The following is a 24654-nucleotide window of genomic DNA, read 5'->3' as shown; positions in this document are numbered from 1 at the left end:
TGCAGATTAGATATCACAGGAGGAAGGGTCTCCACATTCAGACAATACTGAACATTACCAAGACAACTATGTGATGTGTGTTTTTTTTTTTTAAAAAAGGGGTCATCGGATACCCATTTTCCACAAGTTGATTTAATTCTTTAGGGTCTTAAAGAAAAGTCTATAACATACTTTGTTTAAAATTTCTCAATGGTAGTGTAAAACTTTTTACCCTGTCAAAATCAGCTCTGTTTTAAGCAAGCCATTTTAGTGCATGTTCCTTTAAATACTAATGAGCTCTGTTCACCCCCTCTCTTCCGTGGGGTGATGAGACGTTTTCATGAGACTGTTTACTTCAGCCGCAGAACCTGCTAACTAGGACGTTATTAGGAAAGGTGATTTGTAAAGATTCATAAAAGAACATTTAATTCAATTCATCTGTAGGTGAAGCTGGATCACAAATGATTCACACAAATATAAATGCATTTAGGCAGATTGGGGGCGCATTCCCTTCACAAACAAAGCTAATCCACTGTGTCTTCAGCAGCTCAGATGTCTGCAGTAAATGACGACTGTTATGTTTATTATTACATCCAACAACAAAACATCTCAATCGCTTAGGAACCATTCTTGTCTACATCTGCTCCAGCATCGAAACAATGGAGGACTGATGACAGCTGACTCAGGCGGGTCTAAGGTAAAACGCTAGTGTCAATCAACAATTGTTGGAGTGGCCATGGTCTGTGTGACATCACACAGACAAGCATCTGAGAATGGCTTGATATGAGAAAGGGGAAAGGATTTAACAAGATAAAAAAAAAAAAACACTGGGTGGATCTTTATCATTATATGATAATTGTGTACACACACTGCTAACACACATTTCAGTTCAAGCAACTTGTAAAAGTGCATGTCGCATTCCGATGACCCCTTTATCAAAATCTACAGAAGCAACAGAGAACATACAGAAACAAATCAATAAAAAGTGAATATTGTATTCACAATTTTAGTAGATCCTCTGGGACTAGTTAAATAGTTAAAAAATAGCTCTAACAAACACTATACATACTCTTGCCTGAATAAAAAATATGATGATATGGGGGAAGCTTTAAGCAGAGGTGAAATAGCTAATTAGCCTAGACAATGCTCTAGAGTGAAAGGAAAGGGGGAAAGGGAAGTGGTGTGTGGCCCATACTCAGAATTTGTGCTCTGCATTTAACCCATCCAAGTGTACACACAGTAGTGTAACACACACCCGGAGCAGTGGGCAGCCAATGCTGCGGTGCCCGGGGAGCAGTTGGGGGTTCGGTGTTTCACCTCAGTCGTGGTATTGAGGGTGGAGAGAGCGTTGGTTATTCACTCCCCCACCTACAATCCTTGCCGGACCTGAGACTCGAACCCACGACCTTCAGGTTACAAGTCCAACTTTCTATCCATTAGGCCACGACTGCCCCCAACTACTTGTTGAACACTTTTGTGATTACAAACCAGCTTTTCACCGTTTAGTGACAAACAGGACCACTGTTTGCAGAAAGCATAACAGCAGGAGAAAAGAGCAGATGAAACACACATATATGGTCCTTAAAAGGGAATCAGTAGAGATTTTTTAATGAAAATCTGGGTCCTGAAGCAAAACCAGTGCCCTGAAGGAGTAAAATTTGATTTTTTTTTTTTAAATGGAGCCTTTTTCTCCCTGCAAACTTTCCAATGACATACCTTGAGTTTGACCACAACTTTGGTGATACCGTTGCAGTTCCAGGTCAGCCAGCTCACTCAGCAATTCCATGCCATGATAGGTGGAGTTGAGTGGGCCACAGTATCTCTGGGATTGGTAGGTGTAAGGTGGAGAGGGAGGAGGACAATCCCCACAGAAGGCTGCTGCAATCAGGAGCTCCAAACTCCAGTAACTTGATGTGAGACTCTGAGCGCAGCTATTCATTGTTGGAGATGGAACCTTCACACAGTTTTTCTCTTCATCGTCCTCAGCAACCACTGCAACATCTGCTTGGGCAGTGGTGTTTGGCAGCTGGTTGAGTGAACAATCAGAGACACATGGTTGTGGTATTGGTATTGGATCCTTCAGTGTGTCAATGTCTTCACTCTCTTGAGGAGGTATATCTTCACCCACTTCTTCCTCAAAGGTAACAATTGGTTCTTCTTGATGGATTACTTCCTCAGACGATAGGGTAGTTACCTGTCCTACTTCACAGCCTGAAACTTCAGCAGGTGTGCAAATTATCTCAGCATGCTCTTTTCCCTGATTGTCCTCCATGGGTTCACAGCAGCCCATGGCCATAACTGTCTCGACATCCTCCCCTTGCACAAACACTCCCTCAGGCTGTTCTTCAACTAGACTAGTGGCATCAACGTCCATTGTTGGCTCTTGTGGTTCTTGGAGTGGCCTCATCATTGCATGACATTCTAGGCCCTCTCCCAAGCTAGAGAGAGCTGGAGGAGGGTGCTCAACAGGTTCAGTCTGAACAGCCTCCATATCAGCAGGCTCTGCCAGCTGTACGTCTTGAGTGGTGGGGATATTCCTATATCCCATGTTGATTTCTGGATAGGTATATCCAGGTGGAAGATCTGTAACAGGGAACATAAACAAAGCTCAGTTATGCAGCATTTAAAAAATATCAGCATATGAAACGGTCTTATTTTTGACAACCTTAAAAGGGTGACATTTTTAATAAGTTTTGCCCCAGAGTTCTGAACAAAAACTAATTTCATTCCGCATGACAGCAACACTATGCCTTGATCTTGATTCATCTTTAAGAAGTGCAGCTGTTAAGGGGTAATTCTGGGGTAAAACAGGGCTCTCTTTCTGACACTGCTGTACCCTCTGGCACGCTGTAACAGTTAGTGAGGTGTTAATGATGATAAAGAGGGTGTGGGCTGGGGGGTGGGGGTGAGTCTGGACAAGGTGTTTCTCCATCATTACTGATGTGATGGAGCTGGGGAGCTGAGCTGGCAGCCATTTTCTACATCTATCAGCAGCTTAGTCAATCGTGTTCCTGCCTATATAGCCACCCACACAGAGCCACAGAGTCTAAAAAAAGCCATGATTGTTTCTGCATGAGGGGCTCAGCATGAATAACAACCAACATGTGGCTCATGTGTTTTTGAGACACGATGACTTGAAGAAGGCACCTAAGCTTCAAGACAAAGACACAAATCTAGAGTGAACGACCACACAAATTCCAAATCGCCTCTTGATGCTAAGACAGACAAAATATTTCCAAGTCAACAAGTAAAAACATTGCATTGTATTTCTAATATTTATATGTAAAGGAGAATAACTCCTTACCAGGCTCCATGGATTGAGGATAGTCTTGTGGTGGCTGCCCTTCCACTCTCTTTTCCTGGGACTCAACAGTTTTGGGCATCTGTGATGGAGAAGGGCTGATGGCTGGTGAGCGGGGTGTCGCAGCTACCGGACTTGGGGCGGGGCAGGGAGTAGAGGGTGTGCTTTTAGGGTGAGGCCGCATACAAGGGGACTGGCAGCAGGGTGACAAGTGGGCAGTGGAGCCCCGGGGAGGTGAAGAGGCCCGGTTGGATGGGCCGTAGGCATAGCACTTAGCAGGTTTGGGAGTCCTGGGGTCAGACAAAATGTCTTCTAGCTCCATGCTCTGTTCTTCTGGCTTCTTTTGCACCTAGGCATTGAAAGAATTAGATGGGAGAATCCATAAAGAGAATCAAGCCCCATAATGAGATCTGGGCAGTTTGGTTAATTAAAGGGAACTGACGAATATTCTGAAGTCTGCCAGGTCATGCAATTTCCACATCAACTAATTGCAATTTGGCACCCCTCTTTTGCAGAATCAGGTTTTCATTTAGGCCCTACTTGCTCAGATCTATTGATTTAGACTTGCAATCAAAAAGAGTAGTGCTAGGCCCAATCTTACCACAGTCCATTGTTGGCTGCATTTGGTTGTGTTTGTCTAAAATGTAACTGGACCTTGGAGGAAGTTATGGATCCTAGGGAACAGTTGTGGTTTTATAGGGGGATTTTTTTTAAATGAAACTCATGATTTACTGGCTCCAAATGTTGTTTACTCCCCTGCACACAAAAATGACTGTCTAGTTCCAGAGAGAGGAGTGCATCCTCTCTCAGTATCAGGTGTCAAGCATTAGCTCATTTGAAAGTCCAGCTGTTTCTAAACCACTGCTGTACAATGGTTATATGAGGGGTTGCGTGTGTTGTGTATACCTGGCTGTGGTCGGCTATGGCTCTCTGCTGCAGCTCTATGTTGTTTGCTACTCTGTTTGATGGAAGTGGTGGCGTGTGATGGTTGGGGTGTTGCTGATGCTGCAGCTGCTGGTGTTGCTGGAGAGCATAAAGCTCTTGTTGCCGTAGAAACTGTGAGCGAGGATACACAGCAGGATGCTGCATGTGGGAGTGGGCCCCTCGGGCCCTGTAGACTGGGGGCCACAGGCCAGGCTGCTCCATCACATCTAATGAGAAAAATAGAAGTGTTAGTGTTGTGTGGAATCGTGTGGAAGGCCATGTTAGGCAACAGAATGTTAATATAGCTCACATAGCATCTCACATAGAGATCATCACCTTTACCTGTCCTGAACCACTTAAACATGATCACAATTTCCTACACATAGACGTACTTATACAGATGAGACACCTATCCATATCTTATGCAAACACAGCCTATACTGAGGATATTATACAACTAGTAGTAGTAGAAGGTATAGATTCAAAGGTTTGGATACTTTGATATTGGTTGGTTTCATTTATTCAATTTAGTCAACTTCTGACTGTTTATGTGTTCTATCAAAAATAACTTCCCAATTAGACAACAAAGGCCCTTTGTGATATGTTGAAGGCATGGTTTACTCAAAAAATGCAAAGTCTGTCGTCATTTACTCACATTACTTTACATTGTTCTAAGCCCACGTTACTTTCTATCTTCTGCTGAACACAAAAATTGAAAAATGCTGGTCACTAAACCATTTTGGTCACCACTGACTTCCACTGTATGTTCATAAACACAAACAAACAAAATGTATCTTTCATGTTCGACAAACAAAAGAAAGTCATACAGTCATATATGAGGGTGAGTAAATGATGACAGAATTAGCATTTTTGAAATTTACATCTTTTCATCACAAGATTTACTTTTAAAATTCAATGTCATTCAAAGTATTAAAACTAAAACTAAACTGAAAATGAGAGCAAAAAGCAAAATAAAAAAATGAAATTAAAATAATTTGAGACCTTGTGAGATTTTTATATCTATAATAACTCTGGCCTACACTGAGTGCACGGGAGAGAGAGACCCATCAACCCGCACTCCCACGCTCTTTTTGGTGTCTTGCTCCCTGTTCACCACTTTCATTTTCTCACACTTACTACATTCCTCCCTCAATTTTTCTCACATTAAAAGTCTCCAACCCAAATGTGCAGCCGTGTGAGCACAGAATGATACATGCTTTCAGTAATAATTATTTGATTAAGATGAAAGTGAACAAATGGAAGCAGCTCCCATTAGAATAAATATTAGCATGAGAAGCTTGGCATTTGACAAACTATATTCACTCCCTTGAAAAATCCCCTTCTCTGGAAACCACAGTGGACCCATACTACAGCATGTAGTCTATGCGACTTCTTAGTTCCCATGTCAGGGATAAACTCCTGGCGTTCCTCTGGCAGGAACAGAAATCCAGCCGTGCACATCTACAGTGACACATCTTCAGCCCCTGCCTCCGCAAGTCAAATGTGTTTTTCTACTCTTCCCATTTCACATAGCATCATTAATGTGCATGTTCAGCCTGACCCCTCTTCTCCCTCCCCTGTGCTTGCCTTGACGCATCACGGACCTTTGCTCTGGAACATTAACCCAGCTTAACTAATGTTTCCCGGGGGAAGGCTTTTGTGGATGCACTTCCCCTTTTAGCTGGAATTCCTGTGGAGCACAGAAGGAAGTGTGCCTTCGAAGACATGAAGATAATTAGATTTCACAGCCTGTTTGCAGAGCAGAGGCCTGTGTAGACTTATAAGGCTGGGAGGTATTGTTACGTCAGCGTGTTTTAGAGCACATATGGCAATAGCTTTGAGGGGGGTGGTGAAAGCATCCTGACCCAGACCATGTGGGGGTGGAGCAGGTGGTTGACAGGAAAACGTTTGTGTGATTGTATGCATGTTGTGTGTTCTCCTCTTGCTTGTTTCTGCTATTTCATCTTAGCAATTTTATTGGCTAATATTCATAGCTGTTCTCTCATTCCTTGGGACATTGTATACACCTGAAGAATAGTCGACTAGACTTCAAATATGTCTGAAATTATAAAATCCACTGTAATGCCTGAAACTAGATAAAGCAAACTTTTCGAAGTGTGCACACTATAAGAGCATCAGTTACATGTTTGAGTCGTGTAGTGTGGACTTAATTTAAAGTGAACTTATATCCTTGAAACTTGAGTTGAATCACTGTTATAGAACATAATTTTTCAGGCTTGGCAACCTGACAGTAAAATCTTCAGGTAGAAGCCCATGAGAGCTGCTGTGTGCCTCACAAAAAGAATGAATGCTAAATCTGACAAATGGGTCAGGCTCAGCAGGGCAAATAAATTGAGGATATGGGAGAGAAAACACCATGGTATACCAAGGTGAGTAGCCGGGTGTGTGGCAGGTTCACTGGGCAGCACCACCAGTTGGGTGGAGGGGTCCTGGGGCAGGGGTAGAACTGGCTGAAGAGGGGCAGGCATAGCTGCAGAAAACCCAGGAGGGAGATTCTGATGCAGAGCTGTGTGGCCAATACCTACAAAACATAAGACAACTTTAAGGATTTAACTATTTTAAGTTTATTATTTTTAAAATAAATTCATTAATAGAAACAGAAATGTACATATGGACCTCACAATGACCAAAAAGGGAACAAGAAAAAGACTGAAGACTCATTCTATCCTCAACATTACTGACCGTAGGAGTGACCTGTCATCCAGAGGGAGGGACTTCCTGTACGTGGCATCCAGTGGTGGTGAGCAGAGTGTGTATGTGCAGCTGGGTCTCCTAATTGGCTTGACTGCATGGAAGTGCCACCTGGCACCATGATGTGAGAGGTGAGGTCACCATGGCAACTGTTTGAGGGATGGATGTGTGCAAATTCCACCCTTTCCTTGTTATCCCTGCAAAGCCAGATTGGAGACAGGTGAAAGTTCAGGGCTTGAGCATGTGTGACAAGTGAAAATAAGTGTGTGAGAGGTGGATTACTCACCTGATAAAGACATCTCGTTCTCTCTCTAGGCAACGGTGGCCCATGTGTTCAATGCTCATCCTTTTCCTCTCCTCTTCTCCAGTTGAATCTGAAGGATACATGGAGCGTGGAGTGCCTACAAAATGGTTAACAAATTCACATCAGTGATTTTCTCTCATCTGCAAGTCTCACTGTCTTAGGCACTCAGCATGCAAACAGCTGTTGAGCAGCCATTCTCTACAGTGGCATGTGCTCTTTCTCCCCCTGCACCGGCATTTTCAGCTGTAAGAGGGAAAAGCTGTTTCCACTTTGGGTCTTGGCAAGTTCTGCTATATATTTTTCATCAGTGAAGTCTTTCAGAGGTCATGAATAAACAAACTGATCTGTGTCTCTGCCATTGTTTGTTTAGGAAGGCCAAAGGACAGATCAAAGGTCAAGCTTACCTTTCATGGTGGAGTGGACCCGTCCCTGTCGGCTGCTGGGATGGCTGCCTGATGCTTGGCATGGAGGTTCCCTCTGTCTTGCCACAGCAACTGCAATCCCTACCGGAGGCTGTCGCACCTCCCCCTCTACATGTGGGACATCTCCTAACTCTCGGCCACGTCCACCGCAATCAGCTCGCTCGCTTTCATGGCTTTGGCCTTTCCTGGAGGGTAGGGTCTGCTTGCCTCCCTGTATAGAGCAGCTGGTGCCATTAGCTGCTGTTTTGAGGTTCCCAAGCCCTCCAAATGGGCTCTTCTGGGACAGAAGTAGAGGCTGCTGGTTGCTGTACTTCAGAAGGTTCTTCATGGCACTGTTCTCTCCCTGTGAGGTTGTGACCTCCTGCTGATTTTGAGGAGGAACTGGATGAAGGGGAGGAGGAGGAGGAGGGGGAGGAGGACCCATTCCTGCCGTCTGGTGCTGTTGTTGTGTGGGCGGTCTGTTGTTGGCAGCTCCACTGTTAGGTTCCATGTAAGCTTTGTGCTGGTTCTCTTCAGAGTGGATGTGATGAGGTTGCATGGCCCAAGGTGGCACTGATGTCTGCTGATGTGGGTGATGCTGCACATTGTTGTTGTAGGCGTAAGGAGACATTTCCATCTTCCGCTTCATCTCCTGGTTCCCATTAGCCTGGGCCATGTCTGTGCTAGGGGTATCGGGGCCAGCCCTACTGTGCTGTTGGTGGCGAATGCGGGCAACCTTCTGTCCATCTCGTTGCATAGAGCAACTTCCATGTCCTCCTCCACCCGTGTGCTGACTCATGGTCTTCCCAGCAAGAGGTGAGGGAATGGTTGGAGGCCCGGAGTGTGAGCAGTCTCTGTAAGGCTGGGAATTGGTGTTGGCTTGGTTGGGTAGAGGATGAACAGTCTTTGTCTCTTGAGTCAGTGTAGATCTGAAGATCTCTGTTTCCATACTGTTAATGCAGTCAGCACTGCGGGAGCGCACAGTCTGGTGTTGCTGGGAATGGCTTTGCTGCTGCTGCTGTTGCTGTAGGTGATGGTGGTGGTTGTGGTTGTGCATCCAGTCAGGAGCTTTTTCAGCTTTTCTGTAGGGATGCTGCTGCTGGGTCGGAGGTTGATGCTGTTGTTTCCTGGGCCAGTTACCATGATGCCCCCCATTGCCAGTCTTTTCCATGGCCTTGTCCTTGACACTGTTCCCTCCACCCCCAACCCCCTGGCACTCAGCGCTGCCCATCTGGAAGGGGCCTCCAGTTTTCTCCACAAGGTGGCTAACAGATGGAATAAATGTGGCTCCAGTCACTTTAGGGTCTCTGCAGCCACCACTATTGATTCCTTTATCGTGCAAGGAAGGATTTCCCATAGGGGCTGGCGGTGGAGGGCAGAAAAAGTCAGGGTGATGGTGTGAGTGGCGATTTTGGTGTGGGTGATGGGGGTGACCAGGATGGAGCTGCAGACAGTGGAAGCCACTTGGATGCCCCCCTCCAGCAGCCATGGGTAGTGGAGGAGGCACTGAGTAGGGCAAAGAATGCTGCAGTGCCTGACCTCGCTCCAGACAGTCTGTAGGAGGCTGTTCACTGATCCGCATCTCCCCACTTATCGCCTCTTTACCACAGCGCCCATTAGTGCCACTAGCCACATGTCTGTTTTGGACATTATTGGACCCTACATTACCTCTACCCACCCCATCCCCACCGCAAGTAGTCATAGAGCCTTTTGCCCCTGTTCCATGGTCCCCATTTAGCATCTTTCCATTGAGCAGACAGGCACTAAGTGGCTTTCCCATGCTCTGTGGATGTTCCTTATACTCCATAGGCAGAGTGGCTTTGTGTCCCCTGCCGTTCATCTCTTCCATAGAGGCTGGATGTTGTGGGTGGAGCTGGGGTTGATGGGAGTGATGATGGGCTAGTTGGTGGTGATGGCGGCCTTTAGAATCATGCTTATTACTAGGTCTGTCTTTATCTTTTGCAGCTGAAACCACACCTCTCTCTAAGCTAGGCTCTTTAAGACCCTTTTGTAGGGTCATCCCACTTCCTGCATCTCTGTCCCTGCTGCATGAGCCCTGGGGTTGTCCCGATCCTGTCCTTGACATCGGCTGGATGTTGTGATTGGCTGAGATGAGTGGGGGCTGGGACGGGAGGCTTCTTAAATAGAAGTTCTCTGTAAAGTAGATCAGATAGGGCTGTTAATCACTTAAACTAGCGCCAACTTAAGCTTTCCTTGAGGGTCAATTTATGGAACTATGCCAGAACTATCATATTTGGAGACTACAACAGAGATGTAGAGCTGCATATAAAACATGCAACATAATCATTATAACGGTTTATGAAATAAGCGGAAATGTCAATTCCAGAATTATCTTTTTGCCCACCTTTTTGTGTATCATAGAAACGATGCTGTCCATAGAGGACCCCACTGTTGGCATGGTGATCCAAATGGCTTATGGGAAGAAAGGTGTGGGCTAGACTCCCTGAGAAGCGAGGATACCCTGGGACTGCTGTGAAAAAAAGAAAAGAAAAAATGAGGTAATCATATTAGTGGAAATGTCTAGAAAGATAAAATTACATTACATAAAATACAGTAGCAAAAGAATAAGTGAAAGTAAGAGTGTGAGAGGAGGATAAAGAGCAATAAGGCAAGGAAAGCTCCGATAACAAGACAATAATCACTGAGATACATTTTTTGGGGGGCCGTAAGCATTTTGGTCCGGATCTAATCCCCCTGTTCCAATGCAGCTGGTGTTCCATATTCACCAATAACCACAGGCTTTGGATGTCATATTTGCCATTCCTATTTGGGTTTGCAATGCAAACAAGAAGACACGTTCAGTCCTGGGGATTCAAGGAATGGATGAATTCGGTCTCCTGAACATATGGTTCTCACCGTGCTAATCTCACAAAGTTCCAAGTGCTGAGGTAAGAGATAACAGTAAAACAATAAGCAAAGAATCTTCACAGCAGAACATGCGGTGATTTGAGAAAAAGGCCAAGGATCAACTTTATTTCAGCTGTCTCGACTCTGTGACTAACACAAGTCACAAAAATCTGTGACTAACACAACAAAGCCATGGGGAAAGAATTTACAAGAAACCAAACACCTTTCAAGCACAAGCCTTTGAAGCGAAGTAAAGGAGAAGACCTTAACCTTTAAATATGTGATAAATGTTAGCCTCATAACATTCTGGGACAATTATAGTGTGCTGATAGACTGTGACATTTAAAATACTTACACAAGAGTGATATTTATGAAATGTTTTCAGAGTACATTACTGAGGAAAAGAAAATATTTCCTGATCAACCAAAAACAGTTAACCTGCGGCAACCTGGATAGTACTATGTTTATAAGTGGAGATAGGGTGAAGTAATAATTACCATAGCCAGTTATTTTTCTGTCAGTTTGTTTGTTTATTGACTGATTGATTGATTGATTGATTGATTGATTGAATGATTTTTTTGCTTATTATTATTATTATTACTATTAACAATTAGTTTTACTTTTTACACTCAGGCCGGGAAGGATTACCACATCTTTTACCTTCTATAAATTACCCTAAAAAAAGTAACAATAGTAAATATTAATAGTAATCTGCAAACTGCCCTGCTTGAAAAATCCAGTGAATCTGCCTAGAGTGTCCAGTCTTTAAAGGGATATTTCACCCAAAAATTTTAATTCTGTCATCTTTTACTCAGCTAAAGTTGTTCCAAACCTGTATGAATTTTCTTCTTCTGCTGACCACAAATATATTTGGAAAATTGCTAGTACCGGGTTGGACCCCCTTTTGCCTTCAAAACTACCTTAATTCTTCATGGCATAGATTCAACAAGGTGTTAGAAACATTCCTCAGAGATTTTGGTCCACATTGACATGATAGAATCACGCAGCTGTCGGCTGCACATCCATGATGCGAATCTCCCGTTCCACCACATCCCAAAGGTGCTCTATTGGATTGAGATCTGGTGACGGTGGAGGCCATTTGAATAAAGTGAACTCATTGTCATGTTCAAGAAACCAGTCTGAGATGATTTGAGCTTTGTGACATGGTGCATTATCCTGCTGGAAGTAGCCATCAGAAGATGGGAACACTGTAGTCATAAAGGGATGGACATGGTCAGCAAGGTCAGCAACAATACTTAGGTAGGCTGTGGCGTTTAAACGATGCTCAACTGGTACTAAGGGGCCCAATGTGTGCCAAGAAAATATCCCCCACACCATTACACCACTATCACCAGCCTGAACCGTTGAGACAAGGCAGGATGGATCCATGCGTTCATGTTCTTTACGCCAAATTCTGACCCTACCATCTGAATGTCGCAGCAGAAATCGAGACTCATCAGAACAGGCAACGTTTTTCCAATCTTCTATTGTCCAATTTTGGTGAGCATGTGCGAATTGTAGCCTCCGATTCCAGTTCTTAGCTGACAGGAGCGGTACCCGGTGTGGTCTTCTGCTACTGTAGCCCATCTGCTTCAGGGTTCGACGTGCTTGGTTGTAACGAGTGGTTATTTGAGTTACTGATGCCTTTCTATCATCTATAATCAGTCTGCCCATTCTCCTCTGACCTCTGACATCAACAAGGCATATTCGTCCACACAACTGCTGCTCACTAGATATTTTCTCTTTTTCGGACCATTCTCTGTATAAACCCTAGAGATGGTTGTGCGTGAAAATCCCAGCAGATCAGCAGTTTTTGAAATACTTAGACCAGCCCGTCTGGCACCAACAACCATTCCACGTTCAAAGTCACTTAAATCCCCTTTCTTCCTCATCCTGATTCTCGGTTTGAACTACAGCAAGTCGTATTCACCACATCTAGATGCCTAAATGCATTGAGTTGCTGCCATTTGATTGGCTGATTAGCTATTTGTGTTACCAAGCAATTGAGCAGGTGTACCTAATAAAGTGGCCGGTGAGTGTATGTATGTATGTATGTATGTATGTATGTATATATATATATATATATATATATATATATATATATATATATATATATATATATATTCCCATTTTATGGAAGTCAGTGGGGACAGGCAACTGTTTGGTTACCAATATCTTCTTTTGCATTCAGAAGAAGAAAGAAACTTGGAACAGCTTGTGAGTAAATTATGAGAATTTTAATTTTTGCCTTTTTTTTTTTTTTGACGTACAATAGAAGACTGTTTTGGACACACCGAATATCACTGTATGGGCAAAAACAGGATATCAAATGATCCAAAATATCTCATATATTTTTAGTTTTACACAGAAGGAATAAACTAGACAGGTTTGGGATGACATGACTAATTTATTTATTTATTTATTTCCCCGCATGAACTATCCCTATAATGCAGTTCAGACTGCAGAATATAAAACCCCGTCCAGTTATATAGCGGCTCTGTTTTTTTAAACGCACAGAGGAAGGTTATAATTGCATACTTCATTTTTATTCTTACTGCCTGTCAGCATTAATAAGCTCATTAATTTATGCCAATTCATTTAAGAATGTAAAAAATAAGGCTCCCTATGAACAATACATTACTTCTGTGGGTTATGCAAAAGTATGATACAAGCTTGCGTTATGCAAATCAGTCTTCAGATGTTTCTCTGGTGTCTTTGTATTTCTATGCGTGACACTTGGCAGCGTAATCCCGTTTCACAGTGACGTCTGGTTACGCCTGATAGTGGCTGGTTGCTCGGTGCTAGGCAGAGCCCTCTCAGGGCAGGTGAGCAGGCACCGCTGGGCATTGCACTGCACATTCAGCCTTTAATCTGGCCAGGACAAGGGAAGATGCTGTGCCAGCAGGCTATATGAGGCAGGTTTTACTGCTTAGTGCTGACATTAATGCTGCTAACACTGTTGCACTCACAGATACAGCAGCTGTCCGTAAGTGATTGACACCAGCTCACTCAGCACATGTAGAACTGTTATTATCTGAGCAGGATTCTACTGCATCTTATTGCAGAATATTTACAGGAAAAACTTTGGAGGCTTTTCTCCGAATCAGCAAAAAAAAAAAAAAAAGAAGAAGAAGAGCTAGAGGCTCACTGTACCTACCAGTACATACCAGGGCCATAAAACATTTGGAAACATGCCGATTATGTTTTTTTCCAAATATTTCATATGGTTTTGCCACAGAATGGTACCATAATATTTTTTATTTATTTAATTTTTACCAGTTCAGTCCCCCTGGAGCAACTTGAGATTCAATGCCTTGCTCACAGATACAGTGCTGATAGCTCATGGCTGCTGGCTTGAATTCAGGATGCAGAATTCAAATTGGAATCTGAAGTAGCATAAATAATTTGGAACTGCTGTTACTCATTAATTACTTATTATTATTAAAAATAATTTATTTAAATAATAAAACAATTATTTTGTATTAGTTTCAGATATATTTAAATATATTTCATATATTAACTTACTTTTTTAAATCATGGTAAAATAATGTATTATATCATAAAAAAATAAAATCCAATTTTGATGTCAGAATGTATTATAAGTTATCTGAAAACAATGTGGTGTACATTTATAGTGCTGAATGGTCTTGTGGTGTACATTTATAGTGCTGAACTGTCTTTCCTAGTTATTTTGACTGTGCAGAACCTTGTGATTTTGTTGAATTTCTTTTAGTTACAATTCCGTAAATCCCTCTTTCTGTCATTCCGATTCAAATTTAATTTTACCAGCTTGTGGGTTGTGGCAAATTTCAAATTTCATGAACTCATGAATTAAATAAGAGCTATTTTTTGCTCAAACCAGTTGAAAAGCACTTTATCGAACAGGCTAATTTCCAGACAAAAAAGCTGTTATTACGCGGGCAGATTCTTTGAAGAGCGCTGGAACTTCTACAAATGCTAATGGTACACAATTTGCACATTCCTGCTAATCCTATCTCTCAATCTTCCTGTTCACATGGACAGCCAATCGTTCTCCCGGTGTCTGCTCATGACAGTGCATACAAGCACACATCTGTAAATAGCCCAGAGTAAATTGTTTAAGGAGAGACAGAGAGGGGCAGATAAAGCTGCCTGTCGAGATTGCAAATTGAGAAGAAGCGACAGAGCAGTACAAAAATGGCACAGGGTGGAGAGGAAAGACAGAGGAGGATGGGAGGAGGTAAATGGTACTCATCAGGACTGCTAATTGAAAGGAAGTGATGGAGCCTGGCGATGGAGGAGGGGGAGAAGAGGACAGTCTGCATTCTACCGACAGAGAAAAGACATTATTGGATTGAGAGAGATGAAACAAGTGATGCATGAGGGCTATAAGGAGACAGAAACCCTTCCTCCACTAACAGGGACCTGGTAAAAAACTGAAAAAAGTGATTATTTGGCAAAAAATAAATAAAAAGGCCCCAAAAGGGTTTTGAACAAAGAACGGCCAAACATTAGGCAACATCAGCAACAACAATTTTATAATTATAATCAGCACAGCTACACTGGAAATGTAATTTGGCAATACAACTCATGTTCACATGACAGATCTTCCAGTTTGTGATCTATGGTTAAAATCATTTTATTTGCAGCAGCTTGTGACAGCATAATTACTTTAGATATTAAAATATGTCACAATTCATAAGACTGCAGGTTGGGATTGTTATGTTTGGTTCTCAAGTCAGTGGAGAAACTACCATTGCCAATCTTTGAACATCCAAGCACCAGCTCTGGCCCAAGAACCAGCATCGTTTTGTTTAAAAAAAAATGGGGTAGAAGAAAGCAGAGGATGGCAGCCTATGTTTGGCACAGTTAAAGCTGTGATTTGGACACAGACCAGCTGGCAATGTGCCTGCTGGGCTACCCTTGTGTTTTCTGTATTTCAGTTTCCCCCTTCTCTAAGAAATTGAATATACAGGTAGTTGTTGTTTATGGGCTGGAGTGACCAGAACGTACGCTACTTCATACGCACTGTTATGACATTATGTGGTCATGCATCAGTCGATTAATACAGTTGCAGTCAACTCCTTTGAGAGTCAAGTCCCATAGGAACCCAGGGCCGTTTTGCAGAAGTTAAATGTTTATTCATACCGATCTAATACCAGCTTAATCTTAAATTATTTGTATTTATAACAGCTAATGTAATGCATGTCAATGCAAAATGTTTTTGTCAACTACAGTATGGTGATTTGTCTTTGAGACAATTGTAGTTTTCGTATTAGAATCTGATGTGTCCTTGGGCATTACAGTAGTCAGGAAATTCATAAAACTGTGATTAAAGAGCAGCTGCAAATTGACATTATTCATATTTACATTTTATTAGATTTATGTTTATGCTTGTTTGCAAGATGGGTAAAATCCTTCATTCAGGATATATGCTTGAATAGACTTAAAGATATATCCTATGAAAAAAAAATTATACTCAATTTGCTTTTCAAGTAAATTTATACAAAAAAAAATAATAATAAAAAAAATACAAATATATATGAATTTTTTTAAGACAATAACACAGTGCTACACAATATATTCAGAAATAAGTTTCATTGATATGTTGAATGCCATATTAATCTGTTCACAGACATTGAGGCATAAGGAATTTTAGGATATCTTCAAAGTACTCTTGCAGATACACTTACGCTGCTGCTGGCGGGAGACTCCGTCCCACAGGGTGCAGAGAATAGGCTGGGTAATTGTGCTTCTCATTTTGATCACTTGCTTTTTTATGCAAACTGAAGAAAAGACAATTTGCAATTATCTTAAAGAGGAGAGAGCTGAATGATGCTGATGGCAAGCCGGGATTCAATCACTTTCACACCACGTTCTGCACAATTAAACTGCAATACAGATAATAGCTTGCTATCATAATCCCACTCATAATCAGCCTTATTACTTAGTAACGTAACCATTATCATCATCATTCTTATTAAAACTGTCCAGCTTCTTTGGGAACATGATCAATGTGCCATTGGCCAAATGAACAAACCAACATCTCTGGGTTTTCGTCTCTCTGTGCAGATAGTGCACGTTTTGTCACATTGCGTGGTGCACATATGGGCAATTTCTGGGTAGTCATGTCTTGAATATCGGTGAGCTAGTCCTCTACTAGTCCTAGCCTTAGAAGTAACACCCACGGACCATCTGATGTATATTGCACATAAAAATGGGAAAAGGTTTCACAAAATTGCATTCTGACTGGCTGGCTTTGTGTAATTTCCTGGAGTCAGGGTTCACAGGCTTTTATCGGGCTGCCAACAGTTTACCAGGCTTCTATATTAAGACGAACAAGAAAAAACAAGTTTCTGTATTTGCCTTGGTTTGTGAGGTTTATGGCACCATTTAACCGGTCTTTAAGTTTCAAAACTGAACTCGACTTGTTTTAATTGGTGGTCTTTGACCAGAAAAATCTTCCAAATGGATGATTGATAGGCTCAATAAGGTAAGTCATCTCCACACACCTCCTCCAAGTGTGAACTTAAAATGGAACAGGGTTGTCTTCCACCATACCAGAAGGGAGCGTATGTGGAGAAAAGAGCGAAAATAGACTGGGGTATAGTGATAACATGGGGATAGTGCTGCGCTCAGACAGCCTGAGTTTGAGGATTACACAAACAACACACGGATGAACTCCTAATGGTTTATGACTGTTTGGCACATTTGGACGTGGCCCGGAGGGGATTTATGTGTGAATAAGTGCCGAGTGGCATTGGGCATGCCTGGGCATTTTCTACTCTTGCCGTCTCTTTTTATATTGCTCTCTCTGCGGAGCTGTTTTAGTCTGTCATCTGTAGGGATCTGGAGCCAGTGCTGGAGAAGGCCGGCTCTTGATTTGGCAGGCTGGGAGCTGGCGGCAGGGGGCCGGGTGTGGCTCAGACCAAGCTAGTATAAGGCATGGTGAGAAAAGCCACATTGGCTTTTACACGACAGCTGCGATGCTGTTGACCATTTAGCTTGTTCTTCCTCCAATGTTTTGTGTGTGTCTGAGTTTGCACATTGTGCACATAAATTCTTGTTGATGCACATCACAAACCACAAGATTCTTTGGCTGAACATTTGTCCCCTTTCTGCACTGCCGAAAACCACTGGGGCGGCACATTTCACAGTGCATAAAAAAAGAGAGAGCTGCTTCCTCTTGATGAGAAAGTCCAGAGTCAAAAACACACAGATGGACACATATCCAGACAGACAGATGAGCAGGTGGGTGGAACCATCTTACCTTCATGTGAGTGGGGGAACCAGATCTGAGAGGCGCTGGAGTGAGGACCCCCACGATAAGGAGGAGAGGAGGGAGAGGTCGGTGGTCTGGAGGGGTGTGGTGGGTGTGAAGGAGGGGAGCCTAGACTGCTGGCCAGGAACGTCCCCATGAAGGAGGCTGAAGAGTTGCCCATCAGTCCACTGCCTGTGTAAAGAGGAGAAGGAAAGTGGAGTGGGTTAGGTGTGCTGACTGGCACATGAACAATGTGTTGTAGCATGACAGTGGACATATCTGAGCATAAGGATTCAAAGACTTAACGCAATTCCTATTGTCTATTCACTCTTGGCTTTCTATTGGAGCTTGTTCGGAATTTGATTATCAGCATAAAGTCTAATGCAGTGTTTCCCAACCCTATTCCTGGAGGCACACCAATACTGCATGTTTATGAACTCTTCCTAATCAAACACACCTGATTCAATCCATCAGCTCAGTAGAAACTACCAAGACCTGAAATGGATGGGTCAGATAAGTGATACATCTGAAATGTACTGTTGGCGTACCTCCAGAAACATGGTTGGGAAACGCTGGTCTAGTCCACATTATTGAATATTCAGGGCAAGAGCCACCAACTTATACAGGAAAGGGCATTAGAACAACATATTCATTAACCAACATTTTGCTTTTTTTCTTAATGTTTAATGGCACATAAATCTGAAATAAATAGGAATGTAGAATATACTGTTGTACTCAAGGATATCTTCTTTTCTTATTACAAAGTGCCTCAAACAATCGTTTTTAGTATATTTTTTGCCACTTTCTATGTAGTAAAAGGTCTATAAGATGGTGTGTGTTTTAAGCTGAGACTATTGGGTTACTTTTTAAGCAACAAATATCAAATTGACTTGCTTGTGCCCTCGAAGCATGTTTGATCAGTTCAGAGGTTAGCTGGTAATGTCTGCCAAATCCATTCATTCTCCACAACCAAGAATGGACACCACCCATTCAGCACACACACACATATATAATAGCCCTGGGACATCAGAGATACTGATGTCATCACTGGACAGATATCTCATCTCACAGATGAATGCACACCCTATCTTTCTCTCCTTTCTTTCACTCTCTCCTGTGAATTCCCTTCCCAATTTTTCCTCCCCCTTTCTCCATTACCCGCTTCTCTTTTTTTGTCGTTCACTCTCACGGCCTCACTCTCACCCTGAACCCAACTCTCTTTTTCTCTGTATTTCAGTCAGCAGCCTTCTCCACTGTGGTACCTTCTTCTGTCCTGCTGGAATTTTCCACCACCCTCCAGTCTCATTCTCACACGCTCTGCATATGAAGAATCCAAAAAAACAATCAGCTGTATTTTGACCTCAGAGTTACAGCATCAGTTTGACACCCTCCAGAACATCTCCATGTTTTTCTCTGCGGGTCCAAAGAAAGTGCAACAACACATTCTCAGCCACTGATTTGGAGAGAATATTAGCATGATGAGATCCTCACAAGCCTGACCTAAACAAGCTAACACTTTATACAGAATTTACAGCCTTAGTAAATCAACATTTTAACCTTTGACTCTACATCTTAAGTCTGGCATCGTAAATCCTGTAGTCTTCGCCTTAGACTGAATCATAATTACGAAAGGACATTTTATGGTGACTACAAAATGTAGTGAGTCCTTTCTGAGCTCTCACTAGACCCTGTTTGCCTCTATTCATAATAGCTGCTAGAATTACATCAACCCTTGCATTTACAAGCTAGAAAAAGATGAGTAATTGACCAGTCAGAGCAACACCCCTGTAACTGCTTGATGGACTATTATTCACTACAGACAGAGAGAGAGAAAGACACATTGATTAAGCATGGTTTTAATTGTACTCCCAGTTTTCCACTTGTAGATCTCATGACTTTTATCTTCTGAAGTTGTGGTATTGGATACATATGCCACATGGGGATGCTTGTGCCAATCCCAACATCTCAGGCCAAAGGCAGGAAAACACGGTGAATGGATGTGAATGGCAATCTAATCTTTGTGGACCAGACTTTAGCAAATTGTGAAAAGTATTGCAATCGTTTCATTTTTACCTTCATTCCATGATAGTGTACAATACACAACAGAAACAGTGGCCACCACAGTGAACTGTACAAATATCTGCAGCCTTACTAAAAATGGTCAATACACCAAGCTTATGAGCTAATATTTCAATCATATACAGCCAAACACACAAAACCGAACAGGCGAGGCTCCAAACAAAACACATGAACAGTGCAAGTCTGATGTTAACAGAACACAGACGTCTCACTCCACGCAACAGAGCAAAACAAGGCCACTCCAATGTCAAAGGCAATCAAGTGTGATCACAGAAGAACAAAGGACAAAAACACTAAATGTACACTTTGCAGTTTATCCCATGACAGATAAGCATCCAGGAAACTGGAGGTGGAGAGAAATGGAAGTGGACTTCTTAGGAACTAACAGGAGGAGTATTATAATTACAAACTTTAGACAGCCACCCACTCTCTGTCCTGCCCTTCACAGTATCCAACTAGACAAATGTTGGCCGTACCAAGACACTGGGCAGATGAAAGGCAGGACAGAGACTTTTCCACACCCCATGCCCCACCCATTCATATAAACTACATAATCCTAAATCAGCATAACCCCACCTGTTGTTTGATTAATTGGTCTGGACAAACTGTAGCCAGAACAAACACCAAGTCAGGGTCACTGCCTCAGCCACACATTCAAAATGCTAATTTGGAATGAAATGCTGATTTCCTATTCAAGAAAAAGCTACTGAGCTGATGGGTAGAGGTGTAAACACACAACCAGGGGTGGATGCCAGTGAAAGCGAGCTCTGGTGTGGAACACAGACCAGGGGTTTATTTAGAAGTTTATTAAAAGCAAGATGAGGCTCTGCTCAGCTAAGCCAACACTCGTAATGTACCTTTTTTTCTGACCCGACGCTGTTTACATCTTAGGTCATGCCAGTCTGGTGCTACTTTGAAAGCTTAAGAAACATCCAGGTCATGTGTATCATAATCGGTGCCGATCCATGACAGCAAAGATTAATCCTATTATATCATTTTATATAAAAAATCCCATTATATCTGACAAGCATGGATGGACTGCCGACACAGGAATAAGCGAATCCTTGAAGCCCCAGGAACCACACATACACCCACAGGCTTGTAATAACCAGCGGGGTCCTGGCACATCCTATGTGTACACACTGGATCTCATGTGCTGCCACAGTGGATGCCGTGGCTCTGCCACCCGTCAACGGAGGCAGGAAGATTCATTCAGCTCCTAGTCAGCTCAGAGGGAGGCGTCTGATGGTGTTGTTGTCATGGGGATGGCAAGAACAGGAAAGATGAGTGAGAACAGCATGGCCTCATCCAAACCAGACGCTCTGTGGGCTGAGCCGGTCTGGGGTGTTGGTAACTTGCTCTTTTACACTGATCTGATAAAAGTTGAGCAGTTTGTCTTCTATTGGTGGAGTGAAGCCTTAGAGGGCAATAACTGATCGTAGGCCTGTGTCAAAGGCGGTAAGTAACACTTAGACATGACATCGTCAGTTTGGACTCACTGTTTGGATTGCTCATATTAACCATGGACTCATACCACATCACTGTTGAAAGCAGAGACACACACACTTTTCAAACTTGAATTACTGCTTATCCCTATGTAGAATCTAGAAGTGGTTAACTCATGAACATGCAGGTTGCAGATCCTGCCGGAAAAGTTTAGAGCAATTCAGACTGACTGACATCAAACAAATCAGCTGTGTTCCCCACAGTGCAACAACATTAGAATTCCAAATAATGGAATATCTAACAAGTGAAGACTAAATTATGCATAAATAGTCTAATCAGCCCTCCTATAGTAAATGAAAGTGCCTAATGAAGAAGTAAGGGTCCTAAAGAAACAACTGCCCTGGTTCAGTAACCACTGCGTTCCATGCAAACCGCACACGACAGGCTACAGTGGTCGGAATAGAAGCAAAAAAGTATTTTAGCAGAGGGGAAACAGTCTGACTTTGACTTACCCAGTAAAAACATCCCGTAAGGGTCACTTGAGTCCTCTGTTCTTTATCGTTTATAGAAAACAGATGTTAGATGTGGAGTTCAAGAAAGCAGAGCCTCAGACTCTCATAAGAGCCTCGGCACCTCGTACAATCCTTGTGTACCGACAACTAACACCACGAGCGCTCCTCCAAACTGCCTAGCCTCGGACAGACTGGGGCGCACGACTGGTGACTCAGAAAACACTTCCTTGCTGTAAAAAAGGAGCAGGAATTTCAAATGGCTACTAAACTTGGGGGATTTCCTTATAAGAGTCAAAGCCATCTTGAAAACATTAAAAGAATTGGTAGCCAAACATTCCTATTGGTTTGTAGACAACTGGGATGGCGCTCTTGTTTCACAACGTGTAGAGCGGGAAGTGGAGGGACCCTCAGGGGCCAATCTGTGTGTGAGTTGGTGAGTGGGAGAGCATGTAAATTGGAGGGGGCCGGTCAGACAGCGGTCCCTGTCTGACCAGTACCAAAGTGAGTCAAGCTGGAGTGATTCCAGGACTCATGTGGGAAGAAGAGGAAAGCACGTGAAAAAAAAGAAAGAGGAGGGATTGGTTGCACATGCTTCCGAAACTCCACACTCAGTGCGTTCTTGTCAGCTGAGTATGGATGCGGTCCGTCCGTGGCTGTTGAAGAATGGAGAGAAGGGTGTTTACTTAGAGAAGAGTAGGATAAAGTGAAAAAAGTGACAAAACGATAAGGGCAGAGGAAGTGGTGAATTCAAAGCTGTGTGTGTGTGAGGTGGCAGCCAGTGTTTGCACAGTGGCTTGGTGGTTAGCCACAAAACTCAAAATCAAAGAGGGTGGTGTGACAAGTATTTCTTGACCAAGATTACTTGTCTAATGTAAACTGAACTGACACATAGCTTCAACCAAAACTAATGAGACATTTGAACCCTGATTGTTTATACTTTCATTGAGCCAACAAGATGGGGATAAATCAAACTAAACCTCAGTGAGTCAACACAAGTCTCAATGTGGGTTGAAAACTCTTCAATTAGCAAGTACATCTACTTAATAACATAATATACAAGCAGATTGAAACATGGTGCATATAAGGACACGTCCTGGCAAGTTTGACTTCAGTCATGCTCAACACAATTGGTTATCATGCATTAAGTTTTAATATGCAGAAGTAGAAATAAGACTCCAGAGCTATAGTGGTCGGGAAGATTTCCAATAAGTATGGATTTCGGATAGTCTGCAAATATGAAACAAATATAGTGCACAATCATTAAAATTTTTATCATGCTTTCATGGTATGGAAAACAGCTGTGTAAATCAAAATGTTCCTGTTGCTTTTAATGGAAAAAGTCATGTTTGTCAAAGGGAGTGAGTAAATCATGAACTTTCATTTTTAAGAGAACTAAGCTTTAATGATCAGGGATGGTTTGAGCTTGTAGAAGGGAGAGTAAATAGCCACCAGCTAACCTCATATGAACCGAGTGTGAAAGAAATGAAATATAAAATAAAACAGTATTGATAAAGACATTGCTGGAACATGTGTGTTAATACCTGCTGTGTCAACCTCACCCTAGGGTGCACTGGGGTTCAGCTTAAAAAAAAAAATCTTCATTTCTAAAGGTCTATTTGCACATGGATCGCTCATTGATAGGGGCTTGAACCTCAGGCAAACAGGCAAATGGATGGCTGTCTGGATGTCAAGCTCTGCAGAGGACACGTTTTATGGGAACGGTAAATAACAGGGCTGGAATGAGCAGTGCCATGGCAGGAAGTCTAACCTCTCTCAAACAATGATAGCTTTCAAGAAGAGCATAGGTTTTCTGTGCTGGGATTGTGTGTGTAACGTCAGTCTATTTGGATCAATCTACAGTGGCATTTCAATCTGAATCATTCTCAAAAATGAAATGTTTTATATCAGCCATAGCACAAGGCTTAGAAGATTTTCAGTACAACAGCACAATAATAATATATTGTTATTGCAATAATAATATAAAGTGTGAACATCTAAATTGAAATGGTTTTCAATTTAGATTGGTGTTGCAGGATGCTGATTCATGTTTTGTTACCATAGTGACTAAGCTGTTCCAAATTTGCAAATTCATCAGCAGAATAGAGGAGAAAGTTAATCCTGGTCGATTTTTTCTCTCTCTCACTTGCACACCCAAGTGCACTCAGGTACGGTTCACCCAAATTGCGAGCATGGAAGGTTTCAATGACTGTAAGCTTGAAAGAGATTTCAAAACTTCATTTTGCAATTAAACAAATGAACATTATAAACAAAATGATACTACTGTGTCCTCGTTTTTGGCATTTATTATAAGCAACTATTTTGTTAATTAACTACACAGTGACCGCATTTACATTTGCACCAGAAAACCACTTACTGCTAGATTTAGCTACATGCTGTGTTACAGTGTTGTATTCTTAACCCCAGTATTCATGCGGTGCCATCAGTAAGCCGCTCTCTCCACAATTTTCAGTTACTTTAATTATCCCACAAACATGCATACTTTTCAAAAACCTGTCAGAGCGCTTGTTTATGCATTTACACTGTTACATAGCCACGCTATCCATCAGAAACCCAGATGTGTTTTCCTGCTTTCTCTGAAACCCTTAAACAGCGTAAGAAAAGGGTTTACATGATGTCTCCTAATGAATTAAGTGCAGGCAAACAAAATTATTGTCAGTAAGGTGACATTAACTCTGTAACCACTTTGCTAGATTCAGAATGTAATGTGTTAGAATGATTCAGTCTGGTTACTTGTGAGTTTGTGTGCATTTGTTTCATCAGACTTTTTCTTTTTTTTTTTTACACACAGCCAGCAAAAATTTTAAAGAACGATGCCTGGTCTGTTTATTCTCAACACCCTGTTGAAAAATAGTCACTTCAAACACTGT

General features: G+C 42.3%; 1 protein-coding gene across 1 annotated transcript in view; it reads right to left on the bottom strand.

The window, feature by feature from the left end:
• LOC306867315 (BAH and coiled-coil domain-containing protein 1-like) overlaps positions 1–24654 on the bottom strand; it is an 86011-nt gene that overhangs the window by 27854 nt on the left and 33503 nt on the right. Inside the window, exons 3-11 of the mRNA XM_079412916.1 lie at positions 17739–17921; positions 9987–10112; positions 7625–9775; positions 7203–7317; positions 6908–7113; positions 6591–6746; positions 4187–4431; positions 3284–3629; positions 1696–2562 (exon numbers count right to left, since the gene is read on the bottom strand). Of these exons, the coding sequence (XP_079269042.1) occupies positions 1696–2562; positions 3284–3629; positions 4187–4431; positions 6591–6746; positions 6908–7113; positions 7203–7317; positions 7625–9775; positions 9987–10112; positions 17739–17921 (4395 nt within the window). The remainder of the gene's footprint in view (positions 1–1695; positions 2563–3283; positions 3630–4186; positions 4432–6590; positions 6747–6907; positions 7114–7202; positions 7318–7624; positions 9776–9986; positions 10113–17738; positions 17922–24654) is intronic.

Source organism: Barbus barbus, assembly GCF_936440315.1.
Source record: "Barbus barbus genome assembly, chromosome: 4".
In the NCBI taxonomy this organism is placed as follows: domain Eukaryota; kingdom Metazoa; phylum Chordata; class Actinopteri; order Cypriniformes; family Cyprinidae; genus Barbus; species Barbus barbus.
Note: the sequence above shows the minus strand (reverse complement) of the source record. Positions and strands in the feature narration are given on the sequence as shown.